General features: G+C 41.8%; 1 protein-coding gene across 6 annotated transcripts in view; it reads right to left on the bottom strand.

Moving 5' to 3' along the window:
* CPVL (carboxypeptidase vitellogenic like) overlaps positions 1-15160 on the bottom strand; it is a 105917-nt gene that overhangs the window by 48658 nt on the left and 42099 nt on the right. For all 6 annotated transcript variants that reach the window (XM_074367304.1, XM_010971447.3, XM_045508142.2 and 3 more), the window contains one exon: positions 12388-12454. In XM_074367304.1, the coding sequence (XP_074223405.1) occupies positions 12388-12454 (67 nt within the window). The remainder of the gene's footprint in view (positions 1-12387; positions 12455-15160) is intronic.

Raw genomic sequence — 15160 nt, 5'->3', positions numbered from 1 at the left:
AAAAAGCTACTATTGGTTCAGCAATATTTAAAAATAGTTTTGTATATCTGCCATTAAAAAGTCACCTTCCTGACATCTCCACTTGTATGTCTGACATGAAACTTCACACGTTCAAGGTGAAGCCCTCCGATCCCCAAGCCCTCCTTGCAGCCTCCCTTCCGCTAATGTTAACTCTGTTCTTCCAACTGCTTCGGCCGAAAATCGTGGTGCCGGTCTTTGCCTCTTTCACTCCCACCGCAGGAGAGGCCATCAGCGAATCTTATCCACTCTACCTCTTCTCTCAAAACACATCCAGAACCCAGTGTCTTCTCACACCCTGACTCCATCACCTTGCTCCAGGTCACCATCACTTCTCACCTGGATTCTTGCAGTAGTGCCCTCAGTGGGGCTCTGCTTTTGCCCCTAGCTTCATCCAGTCTAACTTCCAGACAGTGGTCTGTGAAATCAGATCATGCCACTCCTCTGCTCAAACCCTCTAATGACTTGCCATCTCCCTCAAAGCAAAAGCAAAGGGCTTTTTCTGAGGCATAAGGGCTGATGTGATCTGGCCTCATCACTAACATCGTCCCCACAATCCCCTTGCTCATTCATCTCCAACCCCTCTTGGACCAAACCATAATTGTGACGTCTATTGGTCCCCCTGCCAGTGCTGCTGCATTAGCTGTTCCTGACACTAGAATGGTCCCCAGATATTCATATGGTTAACTCCCTCGTTTCCTTAAGTGAGAACTTCTGAAGGGGGCCCTCCCCGGCCACCCTATCTAAAATTTTCACATCCCTTTTATTTATTTATTTATTTTTAAATTTTTATTTATTTATTTATTGGCAGGGGGAGGGAGGTAATTAGGTCTATTTATTTATTTACTCTTAGAGGAGGTACTGGGGATTGAACCCAGGACCTCGTGCATGCTAAGCATGTCCTCTACCACTTGAGCTATATCCTCCCCCCACATCCCTTTTATTGATAGTTTATATTCCCCTTCTCTCCTTTTTCATCTTAATCTTTATCCATCTCCAGAAAACGTTTACTTATTTATCTTGTGTATTGTTCCTCCCTTATCCACAGTAGATCCATGGACACGGGGATATCTGTCTGTTTTGTTTATGAGTGCACTCCCTGTGCCTGATGCTGTTTATTTGTTTGTGCTCAACAAACAGTTGTTAAATGAATGAGTCTTGAATTAACCTACACGCCTTTGAAAAACAGCAATGCATGTATTTTTCAAGACAGACTAGGTGCACCATGTGGCTGCACGTGAGTCTGCAAAACTTCTACAACACTTCCAAGGCTCTTCAGGGGTCTGTAGCTGAAAGACTGAGGATTTCAGAGAGCTGTCATTTATTCCGTACCATAATCATTTGTTGGAGTTATCATTATTCCCATCTCAACATGAGGACAGTGGGGCTCAGAGAGGTTAAGTGGTAGAGTCAGAATTAACTCTGGTCTGACCTACTCCAAATCCTAAACCCCTTCCACGTTATGATAGAAGAATGTACTGTACATAATTTTTACAAGGTTACCTCACTGATGCAGCCTTCTGGTGTAACAATAATTATTTAGGCAAAGTACTGAATCAAAGTGCCTTACCCACTCATACTCATGAGTACATTTTAGCTTCCATTCAGTCATATAAAGATGTGTTTACATGTCTGAAATTTGGTTTGTTGTATAACTCTGCTATATTCTCTTTTTAAGGACAGTAAGTGAACATTTATTAAATAAAATTTTTGTAAATTGACCCCCAAAAGCAAATTTTCTTTAGTAATCATTTCACTGGTAAAGATGTATCATACAGTCTTCACTCAGCGACGGTTTATTGGGCAACTCTCCTGTCAAAGGCATCATGGTAGATACTTGAATAGACACAAAGACGAATAAAGCACAAAACTTGTAAAATTCACAATTTCTTTTGAAAATACAGTATGGAAAACTTAACTCAAATGTGGTAAGGCCAAGTTTACCACTTTGTGGCTTATTATTTCCACAATGTGTACATTACCCAACACATAGTAGATACATAAAAACATATCTGATAAATGAATGACCCATCTGACATTACTTATAAACATTTCTTCTCTATTGGAAATTAGTACAAATGCTAAAAATTATACCTTCCAGTGATGTTATCATTCAAGTTGTGTTATTATAGGACCTGGCAATAATACACCTCTCTTGACTCGTTTTGAGATGGAAGGCTATGTACTTTATAGGCAGTGATGACAAATTTAAGCTAACACAGCCACATTTTTATGGCACCTTTCCCCTTGTGACCCTCATATGTATCTGGGATGTATTCAGGCAGGAAATTAAGAAGGAATACTCACTCAAGTTTCTGAGCTTCTACTATGAACAGGTTATTTTGCCTATTTTAACTTGAACCAATGTGAAGTTAACATTATCTTCCTATACTTAAAATGATGAAAACAAAGGTCTATGCATTTCAATTATGTGCCCACCTTGAATTCTATCCGGGCATGGCTGCCTCCACATCTCCCACTTCTCATATCAAATCACATTTCAGTCAACAGTTCTGGAATAGACTATGGGTCTCTAGCCCCCTAAGGTGGGACCCATCCTTGCGTTTATCCACTACACACCTGCTTAGTGGATCATTTGCAAAAAATGAGCCAGTGAAATGGGTACTTCTATAATCACGTCCAAAACACATCTCTCAACTTTCAGTCCACATCTGCTAAGCTAACAATGATGATGTTTACCTCAGTTTTTGCTTTCTAATAACTATCACACACCTTCTTGCCCTATGTCAGTGTGACAAATCCTTCACTGCTGTTGTCATTACTCATTCCCCTGGTTGAGTGACTCAGGCTATCACACAGCAGACAATTATAGGATTATTTTATGGAAAACAGACACTGAAACATTACAGTGAAATTTCAATTATTTTTCATTCTCCTTGTTGATACAGATTTCTTTTTTTTTTTTCTTCAAGATCAGGCTTGTTTATTCTTCCTGAACCATTCGTTTCTCAATTTAACGATTCTCTGACCACCGCAAGCATTTTAAAAGACAACCAGAAAATAACTCAAGAATGCTTTACTTTTTACCCAGTTTTCCCTTTTCTGGATATATTTTAAATAGACTAGAACCCCATTCTTCCTGGGAGGAAGGTAGGTGTCGTTGTCTGCTAGGTCAGAAATGGCTCCTTAGGACTTATCATTGTGACTCTGTAATTTTATGAACTCTTGCTTCTTTTGTTCTGAGTTCTGTCCACAACAACGACTAAAGCAACAGCAACCACAACTATCAGCCCTGTGGTTTCTCTGATCTCTGGCTCGTGTTCACCAATGTGGGCAGCAGCTGGCCAATGAAGCTCCCCAAGTCTGTGAATTAACAGTAACCTTCCACCAGCGGGTCAGACCCTGGCCTCATAAAAGCTCGGAACAGCATCAAAGCAATTATAAAAGGGAAGAGGAAAAGCATGACCAGAAGCTATCTGAACACACACTATTTTAGAATTCAGCAGTGACCTTCAAATGAGGAACTCAGCCAGATAAACATATTTATCAAACATAATAATTCAAACTTGGTTAGCAATCAACACAGCAGGATTTCAGTCTGCCCTTAGTAATTATTCCTTCCTAATCTGTAAAGAAGCTGCATTCCCAGCACTGTTCTTGCACGGCTCATTTGCCCCATGGTGACCGTATTTTGAGCTCACCTCTGACAAGAAGGGCCAGAGATATTAGGGTATGTTTGGATATGCTTGTGTTTGCTGGAGCTGAAAGAAGCAATAAACCTCCAGTTTTCCTCTTACATCAGAAGGATCTCAGAATTCAGCTCTCAGTCTTTTATTTCCCCCCCGGGAGAAAAAGGTCTCAACATGGCAACTGAATAGTGGTTTTGAATCTCAGTCTGCAATCTTTCTGAGTTCTTAAATGTTTGAAACAGCCTAATGGAAATCACGTTAGGAGCATATTGTACTTGTAAAAATAGTCTAGAGAGAATGTAATGCTTGGTTAATTACCCAGATGTGTAAAAGCACAATGCAATTGGACTTAAAGAAACTTGTAATTGTGTGTATTCCGTCTGAATCTCTCCCTTCTTACACATTTCAACAACATTCATAGCAGACTTACTGTACCCCTGCCACCCGGTTACTTTTAAGGGGAAAAAAAATTCATATCTAAAATCAAGCTTCAATCGGCTTCCCCAGATGAAAAAAAAAAACACCATCAGAGAATAATACTATAATGGAAACAATGTCCTCTTGCAGAAATTTCACATATGTTAGCAGTTACTATTGTTTAAGCTACTCTCAGTCATCTACATTTCTTACTAAAGTTTATTTAAAAAAAAAAAGTAGACGCAGTTAGATTCATTCTCTGTTTTGCTTCCAGATAGACCTTTTATGGTAAAACACACAGAATCTTTACTGGTGATCATGAGCAATGGCCTTTGAACCTGGACACCAAGTGTCACTACCCACTGGCCCTAGTTCCTCACCTCTGCCTGGAAATGGGAGAAGAGGAGTTGTCAGCCTTGGCAATGACATGTCGAAGATAGTCAGGGTCATTCTGCGTCCTTTTTCCCGGCTCTGCTCCCAAAGCCCCAGCCACTCCAGCTGGAATGAATGTCTCTGAAGAATTCACTTTGGGGCTGGTGAGAACTCCCCCATGGCCCCTGGGAGGAATCAAGGTGGGCTGCCCTTCTGGAGAGAGTCACAGCAGTGTCGTGTCCTCTAGCTGTCCCCAAGCACAGACTATGGCAGGGCCACCCCGCGTATAGGGGCGATCAGAGAGGGGACAGGGGGACACGCCTTGAAGAGATTTTATACACATTGAAAACCACAAAAACTGATGAAAAGTCTATGTTGAATGGAGTTACACAGGATGCAGCAAAACAAGAGGACAGGATTAAGCTAGGGCAACCCTGACATCATGGAGCCTTAGAGTAGAATCTTACTTCACTCAGCACCATGGTTTCCTCTGAGGACAGAGGAGGTGTGGCCTCAACATGGCCAGTTCAGAAAATTAATGAATGGGGGAAGCTGGAACTTTGGTATTGTGGTAATCTCTACAACTTCCTAGACATTGCTAGACCATGCGTCATCTAATTTCAAGACCACACTGCTGCAATTGAAAGAAAAAAAAAAGGCTTCTAATGAGAATATGGCTTTATCTAAACATCTATTTCTCTTGACTATGAGCTTAAAAAGAAATTCAGAATCTACAGGAATAGACATATAAGAAAAACATTTTGATCTGTATCCAACTTTTAGTCACATAAATTTATGTTAAAGTATGTACTGCCATCCAAGGGGTATATTCTTATTTTATTCTGAAAAGGATGCTTCTTTAAAAATAATTCCATCGGTGACAAATACAGGTGAAAAAGATGTACCTCTCCCGAACTCTCACCTGAGTGCCGATTTTGGAGAAACCCAGCTTAAAGCCAGGTGACTTGAGCAGATGAATAAACGATTCTGTTTAAAGACTACAGTTAATTTGATTTTTAAATAAAGGGTATGAACGTACTGGCCCACAGTCAACAAACTGAGTCCACTGTTTGCTCACTGAAGACAGAATTCAGAAGGCTGAAGCTGCATAATAGATTTAACTTTAGCATTTCCGGTTCCCAGCCCAGACATCTCACCTAATCAGGTACCATTTGTGTCACCATGCCGCTTGGTCCAGCATGGTAGCTCACTTCAGACAAAGATTATCATCCTTCTGATTTACTCGTATTCCTTTCCAAGTAATTAAAGAAATAGTAAATATGTGTTGATTTGACTTAGATATGCTATCCAAAAGCCTGAGGCCCAATTAGCAAACATTTCCATATGCCCTTGTTCATTTCTTCAGGTTGTAGCTTAAACCTTGACTTTTCTAATATTAAACTCATTAAATAGTCACAAATCCGTTTTCAATTCTAAAAGAAAATATTGGCAAGTCAGAGGATCATAACTGAAAATAGACATCTGTCATGAGCACAAGAGTTAAAGCAGCTCAAATGTTATCTAATAAAATTCAGCAAGTTCCAAGCTTTGAGAAATAATTGCATTCCAAGGACTTCAAGCCTTTATATCACTTGAAACTTCCACTTACTCCATAAAATTTTATGATCAAAGCCAAGTCTTTATGATTAAAACTAAGTCTTGGCCAGAAAGACAGAAACATCCAAGATGCTAGGGACCTTCCTTTCTGTTTGCATAAGGTTGGTAACCCTTAGAGATTCCGCACAAAATACGGAAGGGATGTTTGACTCCCTTGTACAGACAGTGGATCTGTTCTGGGGGAAGAGGCGGGTCTTGGAGATAGTGCAGTTCCGTGGGGAGCGCAGCCATGCTCCAGACATCATCTCCTTGAGAGGGGTAACCACCCTTAGCCCGTCCCTTGACGACAGCCTTTGGGATCTGGAGTCTGGCTGCTTAGGTTCCAGTCTTGGCTGAGTGAACCTGTAAAGTCTACCCAGCCTCTCTAAGCCTTAGTCATCTCAGCTACAAAATGGGAATGACAATAACAGTGCCAGCTTCACAAGGCAGCTGTGAGGATTCAACAAGATAATGCATGCAACATTGCTTAGTATCATGCCTGTCATACGATCCACTCTTCAGCAAATATTCTCAAAGAAGAGAAAGAAAGAAGATCTACAAAAAAAAAAAAAAAAACAAGGAAACTGGAGTCTTGAAGGCTCCCTTCTAACTACTAAATTCAGTGATCAAAACCCTGGGCTAACAGAATAAAGGTGTGGCCTGCATTAAAGGGGTACAGGCCTATTGCTAGAATAGTTCTCCATCCCACCCCATCACTGCTATGTCAGTGCCTGCAATTCCCCTACTGCAAGTCTCTCTCTATGGTGCAGGCTCTGTCCTCTCTTCAAAACAAGTACGTTGGGAGTAAGTTTAATTTATCAGATTCTCTCTAATGGGCAGTGAGCTGATAACAAGTCAGAATGGGGGACAGAAGCAGGACAGGCATGATGCGGATGGAGGAACCATGGAGAAACAGAACCTGAGCACAACGGAGCCGAGGAAAGGAAGGCTGAGGGTGGGAGGAAAGGCACTGGATGGCTCTGGAAAAAAGGGGAGTAGAAAGAAGGCTCCCAGGGCCTGGGGAGCAGCCTAGGGAGAGGAGAGCCATAAAAGGGAGATGAAAAGAAGCCAAAGAGATAAATCACCAATATTTTTATTTTATCTGGCAACTGCCGTGCATGAAGCCACTCTGTAACATTCATTAAACATTGTGCCTAGCATTGTACGAACGAAACTAAACAAACATGGCTCTCGACCACCCGGAGCCTGCGCCTGAACCCAGTGGACTATGATGATTTCAATAAAGAAATCAGACTCGGTGATCCCAGCAGGGCTTTGCTCATGCAGATGAAGATAAAGTATCCTATTAAGCTCACTAATTTTTAAATAGCTTCAAAGGTTTGCTTCAAATTCGGCCCTCAAATTAACCATGGTTGCAAAGCTGCTTCTGAGGAAGTAGGCCCCTTCCTGCTGATCAAGGAGATGCCGAGTTTAAACCACTGTTTTGGAAGAGCTCCCACCCACGGCCACAACCACCCCTAAGCGCGCACTCCCTCCTGCGAGGGGACAGAAAGTCACCGGTGCAGAGGTCGAGGGGCAGGCCCCTCCCAGCTCCAGGGCTGTTTTGCCTTCATTTCTATCGGGGCCCACATCCACTTGAGCGGATTCAAAAGGGTGTCTGTACCTCAGGAAAAAGAGCAGTCTCACTAAGAGTTACTGGCTCGGAAAGGATAACACTTATGAAGAAAGTTAATTATGTGAATTAAACGCAGCTTGTTTCTCTTTTTGAAGTACATTTTTTTCATGCCCGGAGGAGGGTGATTTACAGACACATTTGTCTCTCTTTAGAGAAAATTAATTCCAGTTGGTGGAATTTCTGGGCAGAAATGGAGAGAAGAAGGGAAGGAGACAAAGCAGGTCTTGGGTCGCAGCCGCCTCCCCCCACCCCGCCCCCGCACGTCCACACCGCGCCTTGCTGTGGCCTAGTGTGGTCCCATGGCAGGGGTGAGGGGCCTGGGTCAGTCCCAACACATTCTGCCACCATCCAAAATTTCTAATATCAACTTCTGAACTCCACCATCACCTTCTAGATGCACCCAACAACTTCTTTTAAAGATGACTTCAGAATCACAGGGAAGACAACGCCACACCCCAAAAACCAGAGAGCAGAGCTTTTTACACATCTCAGCCCCTGTTTGCATGCATTAGACCATATGCTTTGGAGCCATAATATATTTGTCCAGCTTTTCAGCATCAATGGTAATAACAGTCATCTTGTGTTGGGTACATACTACAGCCAGTCACTCTGCTAAATATTTGAGGAGGATTATCTAATTAAGTGCCCAAAACAACCCTGTGCAATAGGTACCGTTATTACTTCCAGACTCCCTTACTCCACAGGCAGGGCGCTGAACAGCTCTCACAGCCCCTCGGAGCACCAGGCTGCCCTGATTCACAGCACACAAATGTGGAGGGTACTTAGGGCCAGTACACTTGGAATGAAAAGCAAAAAATCATTTCTGAGTTTACATATTTATTTTCCAAGAACAATTCTACGAATTTAGCAGCATTATTTGTTCAGTCTCCACAAGAGACAGGATTTCCCTTTCTTGAAAAAAAATCTATTACTTTTTTTTTGATGGTGGAGACAGGGAGGGTGGGTTGGTAGTTTGTTAAATCTGCAATTGTACATGGATCAAGATACTTTCAGAATACACCTAGGTAACTACAGTTGAACATCCCGGAAAGTAAAATATCCCTTGAAGTGATCCAATTTAACAACCAGCCCGTCTGATTTTAAGGTGAAAAGCAGAGGCCCAGAGAGGTTAAAGAACTCATCCACAGAGAGGTAAAGCCAGCAATGAATGAAGGTCTCTTGGTCATTAATCCAGAATTCCTTCTACTCCATTCTGCCTCCTAGCCTTAAAGCAGATGACCAGATGGAACAAACTAGACTAGGGAAACACAGCACTCTACTAATAATAAACCAGCAAGCCATTATTTAGTGCTCTTCCTCCTAGAAAAAGACGTGCCCCCAGATTTAACATCTCCTGTGCAGTTCTTACGAAGATGATGTTGCCAGCAACTGCATCTCCACCCCAGGCCCTGCCTGCCCTCCTTCACATCTTCTTTCATCATTGGAAGCCACAGGTTTTCTTACAAGTATTCATCCCAGCAGCAGAGAATGTAAAAAGAAAATGCTCCTTTCCTACACACATTCGGAAATTACACGCATGAAACCAACAGGCAGACAAGAGGGAGACAAGTCAAATTTTTCATCAAGAATTTGGCAGCTTTGCTCAAAGTTCAACATCATGGTTAACAACATCACCGCATTATTTGCAAGACAAGGAATTACACACTAAGCAGATCGCTCTCCTGTTGGAGGTGAAGACTGGGCGTTTTCCAAGGCTGCTACCAAGATGACAGGAGTGTCTCTTCATGCCCTGTTCCCTGACCTGCCTCTGAGATGAGTTAAAAGGCAAGGAGCAGCAGGGAATTACTGGTGGAGGTCCTGAACAATCCTGACTAGATAACTGGCTTAAAAAAAGACTTAAGTGTAACATGCTAAACAGTCAGGATATCCTTTCCAGACAGTTTAGAAAGAGAAGAAAGCAGGTGAAGAGAAGGAAGTTCCTAGCTCCTTTAACTTGCCATTCCCTCGGAAAAACTGAGACTGTTTTTCAGTTTGACATCCTTAGAATGGACATCTGTGGTTTGTGCTTGCCCAGCATCCTTCCAGCCCTCCTTCTGGTATTATCACTCAGATTTTCCTCTGGAGACCACTCATCTCCCACTCTCAGGCCTTGTGGTTCAGGCGTAAAGGCCCCAAGGTGATCTCCTACCTCCCAGGTCACTGAGGTGGGCCTCAGGCACCATTCTGGCCAATCTGTATATTCCATCCCATTGACCCCAGTTACTAGTTCTAGAATGGGCATGGGACCCAAATGGATCACATGAGATTCAGGAATATGGGAAGGAGGTTGAGCTGGTAGGCATACGTAGACCTCTGGAGTTGGGTGGTGGGGCAAGGGCCCAGGTGAAAAGAATTTACCTGAGAATGAAACCAGTGAAGTGCAAAGCCAAGTGAATAGACTGAGGGAATGTGAGAGAAAATCCTGATGACAAGGTTTGAGTACCCAGATACAGCCATGCCTGATGCCCCTGTTTTACTTAAACCACTTTGAATAGGGTTTCTGTCTCTTGCAGGTAAAAGAGCCTGGACTAATACACCCATATTCACCCTTCAAAATCCAGTTTAATTGCTTGACCTTTCCTGAGGATCCCACAGTGAGCAGCTGTCTGTGCTCACTTTGTGCTACTTGTCTTTACAGCTGTTTCTCCAATTGTACTTTTCATTTTGCATTATGCTTATCATTAGACTCTCAGATTAGGCTAGAGTCAATGTCTTATTAATCATTGAATTTCCAATACTTGTCCAATGCCTCAGGCACAGCAGATACTCAATATATATGTGTTGAACTGAATTTGATTCTAAATACTCTTTCAGTGAACTCTGATCCCTCCAGTGGTTTCCCTTTACACTCAGAATAAAGTCCAACCTCTCTGCCATGCGCAACAAGGCCCTACATGATCTGCCTGTCTCACCCATATAAGCTCCTTCTACAGCAGCCCAAAGATTTTTCCTGAGTGCACCAAGCCTGCCCCCAGGCACAGTCTTCGCATTTGCCGATCCTTCCTCTAGGAAAGCTCTTCTCCCAGATCCTGCAGAGGTCCCTCCACTACATCACTCAGGGCTCTGCTCAACTGTCTCCTTATCAAAGAACCCTTCCCTGACAATCTTATCCAAAATAGCACCTCCATCACTCTCCAACCCTCACCCTGCTTATCTTTTTCATGACATACCTTTCTCGGGCGTATCACTGCCTGACCATACAGTACATGTTTCCTTCTTTCTTTATCACTGCTTTCGCCTCTAGAATGTATGAAGGCAGGGAAGTTTTCTGTTTTGTTCACAATTGTATTCCCAGCACCTAAGAATTTTTGTGTCTGCAAAATATTGGCTGCTATACATTTTTAAAATAACCTTAAATTTAAAAGGATTAAAAAAAAAAAAAGCAAGCCTTAAAATTGAAACCAACATATGCAAGTGAACCTGTATTTTAAACTGTAACACAATCACCCTGAAAAAAAATTAATTCTTACACATTTCAGACATAGAACTTTGACTTTTAAACCGGTACAGTCCAAGGATAAAAACAATTGCAGCCAAAAAATACTGGAAGTCACTTTGTTTTCTAGCTTTGCCTACAGACAAAGTCTAAAGAAATAGCATCCCAGTAGCAATGAGAACACTTAGTGTTCAGGTCTTGGTTTCCAAACACCCTTCCCCATTAAAACGAACCAGAGTTCCTTGAAGAAACAACTGATTCCAGGACTAGGGCAGGGAAAGTACAAGATAATCCTAGAACATATATGTGTGCCAAAAAGCAAGGAAATGCTCAAAGACTAATGAGGACTGTCCAAACGACACAGGAGCCAGCCTGCAGGGGTTCCCACTGACCAAATAGGGAACAATATGAGCATCAAAAACAATAGTGATAGCAATAAATTTTAACACATCAAACAGATTTAACAATCCATGAGTCTCCAGTGACATTTTTAAAAATACATAACAGAGAAGAGGAGGAGGGGAAGATCTTCTCTACAGAAGAATGCCAGATGATACCTAAAGGAAGACAGATCAGCAGAATCACCATTTTACACCCCCTGGTATAAGAACGGATTCAGACAGTTATCAGTCTGATGAATAACTGATTTATCAGTGAATGCTGAAACTACTCCGTGACATATTTGGTGGCTGGGAAGAGATGCTCACGTGGTCTCAGATTACTTATTAATTTCAAAAGGAAAAGGTAACTTTCCAATGGTGAGATCTGGCAGACACCACCTTGACTAAGTCATCACGTTTAATGTCACCAGTAATGGAACAGTATGTGCCTCCCGATGTGACAGAACAGAAAGCACACAACATCATCTACATAGCGTCCTTGCCACATGTTTTCACTGAATCTAAACATTGAGGAGAGAATCAGTCAAAGCCAGAAAATGGGACATTCTACAAGGTCCCTGGCCTAGACTCTTAAAAATCATTATCATAAATAACAACAACGAAAAAGGCAAGGGACTGAGGCATGACAACCCACAGTGATATATGAATCTTTATTAAGCCCTGTATCTTTAAAAATGTTATGGAGGACATTTGGGGGATAACTGGAGAACTTTTAATATGAGCTGAATTAATACTAATGTGTGTGTGTGTATGTGTGTGTGTGTGTGTGTGTACATACTGAATGAATAAACCACAAGTGTCATGATATATTTCAGTCCTGATGATATTGGAAGCATGCAATAAAACCTGACTTCCACTCACCTCTCCAGTGGCATAAAAGTCATTCTCTTTATAGTCAGAAAACAACAGGAAAAACTGAACTAGTGCACTGCAAAAAGAAAAACAATAAAAATTACACGGAATCATGCTGTGCTACCCAATTTCACCCTCTGACAAGAGGTTTCACATTAGAATTAAGATACCACTATGCTATAAGCTCCTGTAGGCATTTCATCCAAAGTCTCATGCACATAACATTCCAAACTCGGTGGATGGTTAGAAGATACTTGTGGGCTTACTTTGCGACAATCAGGAGTTGAGACAAGTGGACATCAGCACTCTGGGAAGGTTTCCAGATCTCTGAGTTACCAACTTGGATCACCTAACCATCAAGGGGGCCCTTGAGCTAAGTGATACAGGCTTTCACCTATTATTTAGCAATTTTGTGGAGATAATTCTGCAAACCTTATGACCCCTTTAACCTCGGCTTGTGGTGAGGTAATGGGAACCTTAGTTGCTTACCAAACTCTCTCTGTGGGGAACCCTGAACATTTCTATGTTCTAATGGGGCTCCCAAAATGTCAGTGTTTTAGTTTTAGTAACCAAAGAACAGAAAAGCTGTAAAATGACTATAGTTGAAAGGAAAACCAGCCAATGGCTACATATACGAAAGTAAACACACAGTGGCTTCCAGGCCCCCAAAATCACATTTACTAAAGAATGCCAACAGCCACTTCGGTAGGTTACAGTGAAATAGGTTTAAACGTACTCAAGAAATTACTTCATAATAAGCAAGAAAAGATTATTGAATGATTCTCTAACCAAAATCTTTCATAAAGAAACTAAAACTTGGGAAAATCAGAAGCTTTATGAATGTTTTGACTCAGATTGCGATGCCTGAGAAGCTAGGCAGGGTTTTTTCCCCCCAGCTTCCTGCTGAGGGACTAAAAGCCGTGAACCATCCAGTGAAGATGAAAGTCAAGGAGGCCCTGCAAAACCAGGAGAAGGAGAAAGTCCAAGGGTGACACAGAAGCAAAACTGGGTCATAACAATCACCACGATCCCGGCAATAATTTTCAAAGGCTCCGTAAAAACCCAGCATTAAACTCTACTGCAGAGTTTCAGCGTATTTCTCTATTTATTATTTATAGCAACTGAAATCTTGGGAGGAACTAAATCTGGGAAGCTGCATTATATAGCTTCCATGCTTGCCCTGGCAATGAGCTGGCTTCAGAGTTGAGATAAAAATAGGAGTTTATTCTCCACCCTTTGCTCTCGCTTTAACCTTCAGGCTAAAAATTACTTCTCTTTCTCTCTTTCTGCTAGTTGGAATGGCAATAGACAATTTGATACAGTAAATCTCAAGTAAGCCTTGTTCTTTAGCTTAAAGCTTATTTCCTTAGCGAATTTGTTGGGGTTGCCAGATTTAGCAAACAAAAATGCAAGATGTCCAATTAGATTTGAATTTCAGATAAACAACAAATAATGTCTTGGTATAAGTATGTCCCAAGTAGCGCCTGGGACATACTTACTTTAAAACATTATTCACTGTTTATCTGAAATTCAAATTTAACTGGGCATTCTGTATTTTATCTGGCAATCTTAGCTGAAAGAGAGAATCTCCCCGGTTGCTTCCAGATGGAAAAGGCCAGGATCCTCTACCTGAAGTTTCCAAGGCAAGGCCCCACTTCAGGAAGTTACCATAGAGTTTTAATTTCACAGTAGGATCCAAACAAAAATTTGGCGTATAATAGCAAGGTTTGGCAGGTCTCTCTTAAACGGGAATGAAGAATGAAAAACGTAAATTTAGTACGTCAGGTGTACATATGCCCCTGCTCTTTGAACTGTGTTTTAGTCAAGGACTGTATCGTTACATGGTGAGGGTTTGCTTAAAAATAAAACTTAGAATCTTGCCCATATAACATTTCAAATTTTAGAAGCAGAATTGCTAAAATACATAATACATGACATGCACACACACGTGTGTGTACATGTGTGTACACTCCATGTATTTACTCAGGCACAAGTGCTCTGTGGTGCAGGAAGCTCACCTCTTCCAGGTGATTCCATTTGGAACCTTGCTGGCATTGTGCCAAGGCCTTGTCTAATAAATACTTTAGTCAAAGGCTACCTGGTGGCAGAAAGGTACATTAAAGGACACCAGGACGAAACAGAGATCACAAGGGTGAGTGACTATGAGAAAATTTCCTCAGATAATTTCTTTAAAGGGAAGATGAGTTTGGGCAGAAAAGGTGGATTATAGAGCCAAAGACTGCCCTGGGCTTTGGTCAGCTGTAGTGGAGTGAGGGGCATAAGAAATATGAGAGATCTGGGAGAACTGGGGTTAAAACAATGTCAGCAGAAGCTCCACACCAACAAAACCCAAAGGAGGCTTAGCTTTAGTCACTGACAGTTTGACTGATAGAAGGGCAGCAACAAGACTTTCAGTGGCTTTAGATAAATGACAAGTTTTTACTGTATAGCACAGGGAACTATATTCAGTATCTTGTAGTAACATATGGTGAAAAAGAATATGAAAACAACTACATGTATGTATATGTATGACTGAAACACGATGCTGCACACCAGAAATGGACACAACACTGTAAACTGACTACACTTCAGTAACCATAAATAATCTTGGCAGTTTTGTTCTGTGGCATCAGGTGGGGACCCGTCCTCTGCATCCACGCATTCCACATCTAGTGTGGCCAGGCCATGATCCCCTCCGCCTGCACTGAACATGCAATGTTCTCGTTTAACACATGAAACCTGTCTCACAGTCACATTGCCATGGAGCTTTGATCAGAGATGG

The sequence above is a fragment of the Camelus bactrianus genome, chromosome 7 (genome assembly GCF_048773025.1).
Source record: "Camelus bactrianus isolate YW-2024 breed Bactrian camel chromosome 7, ASM4877302v1, whole genome shotgun sequence".
NCBI classification, from domain to species: domain Eukaryota; kingdom Metazoa; phylum Chordata; class Mammalia; order Artiodactyla; family Camelidae; genus Camelus; species Camelus bactrianus.
This window is presented reverse-complemented; position numbering and strand designations above follow the sequence as displayed.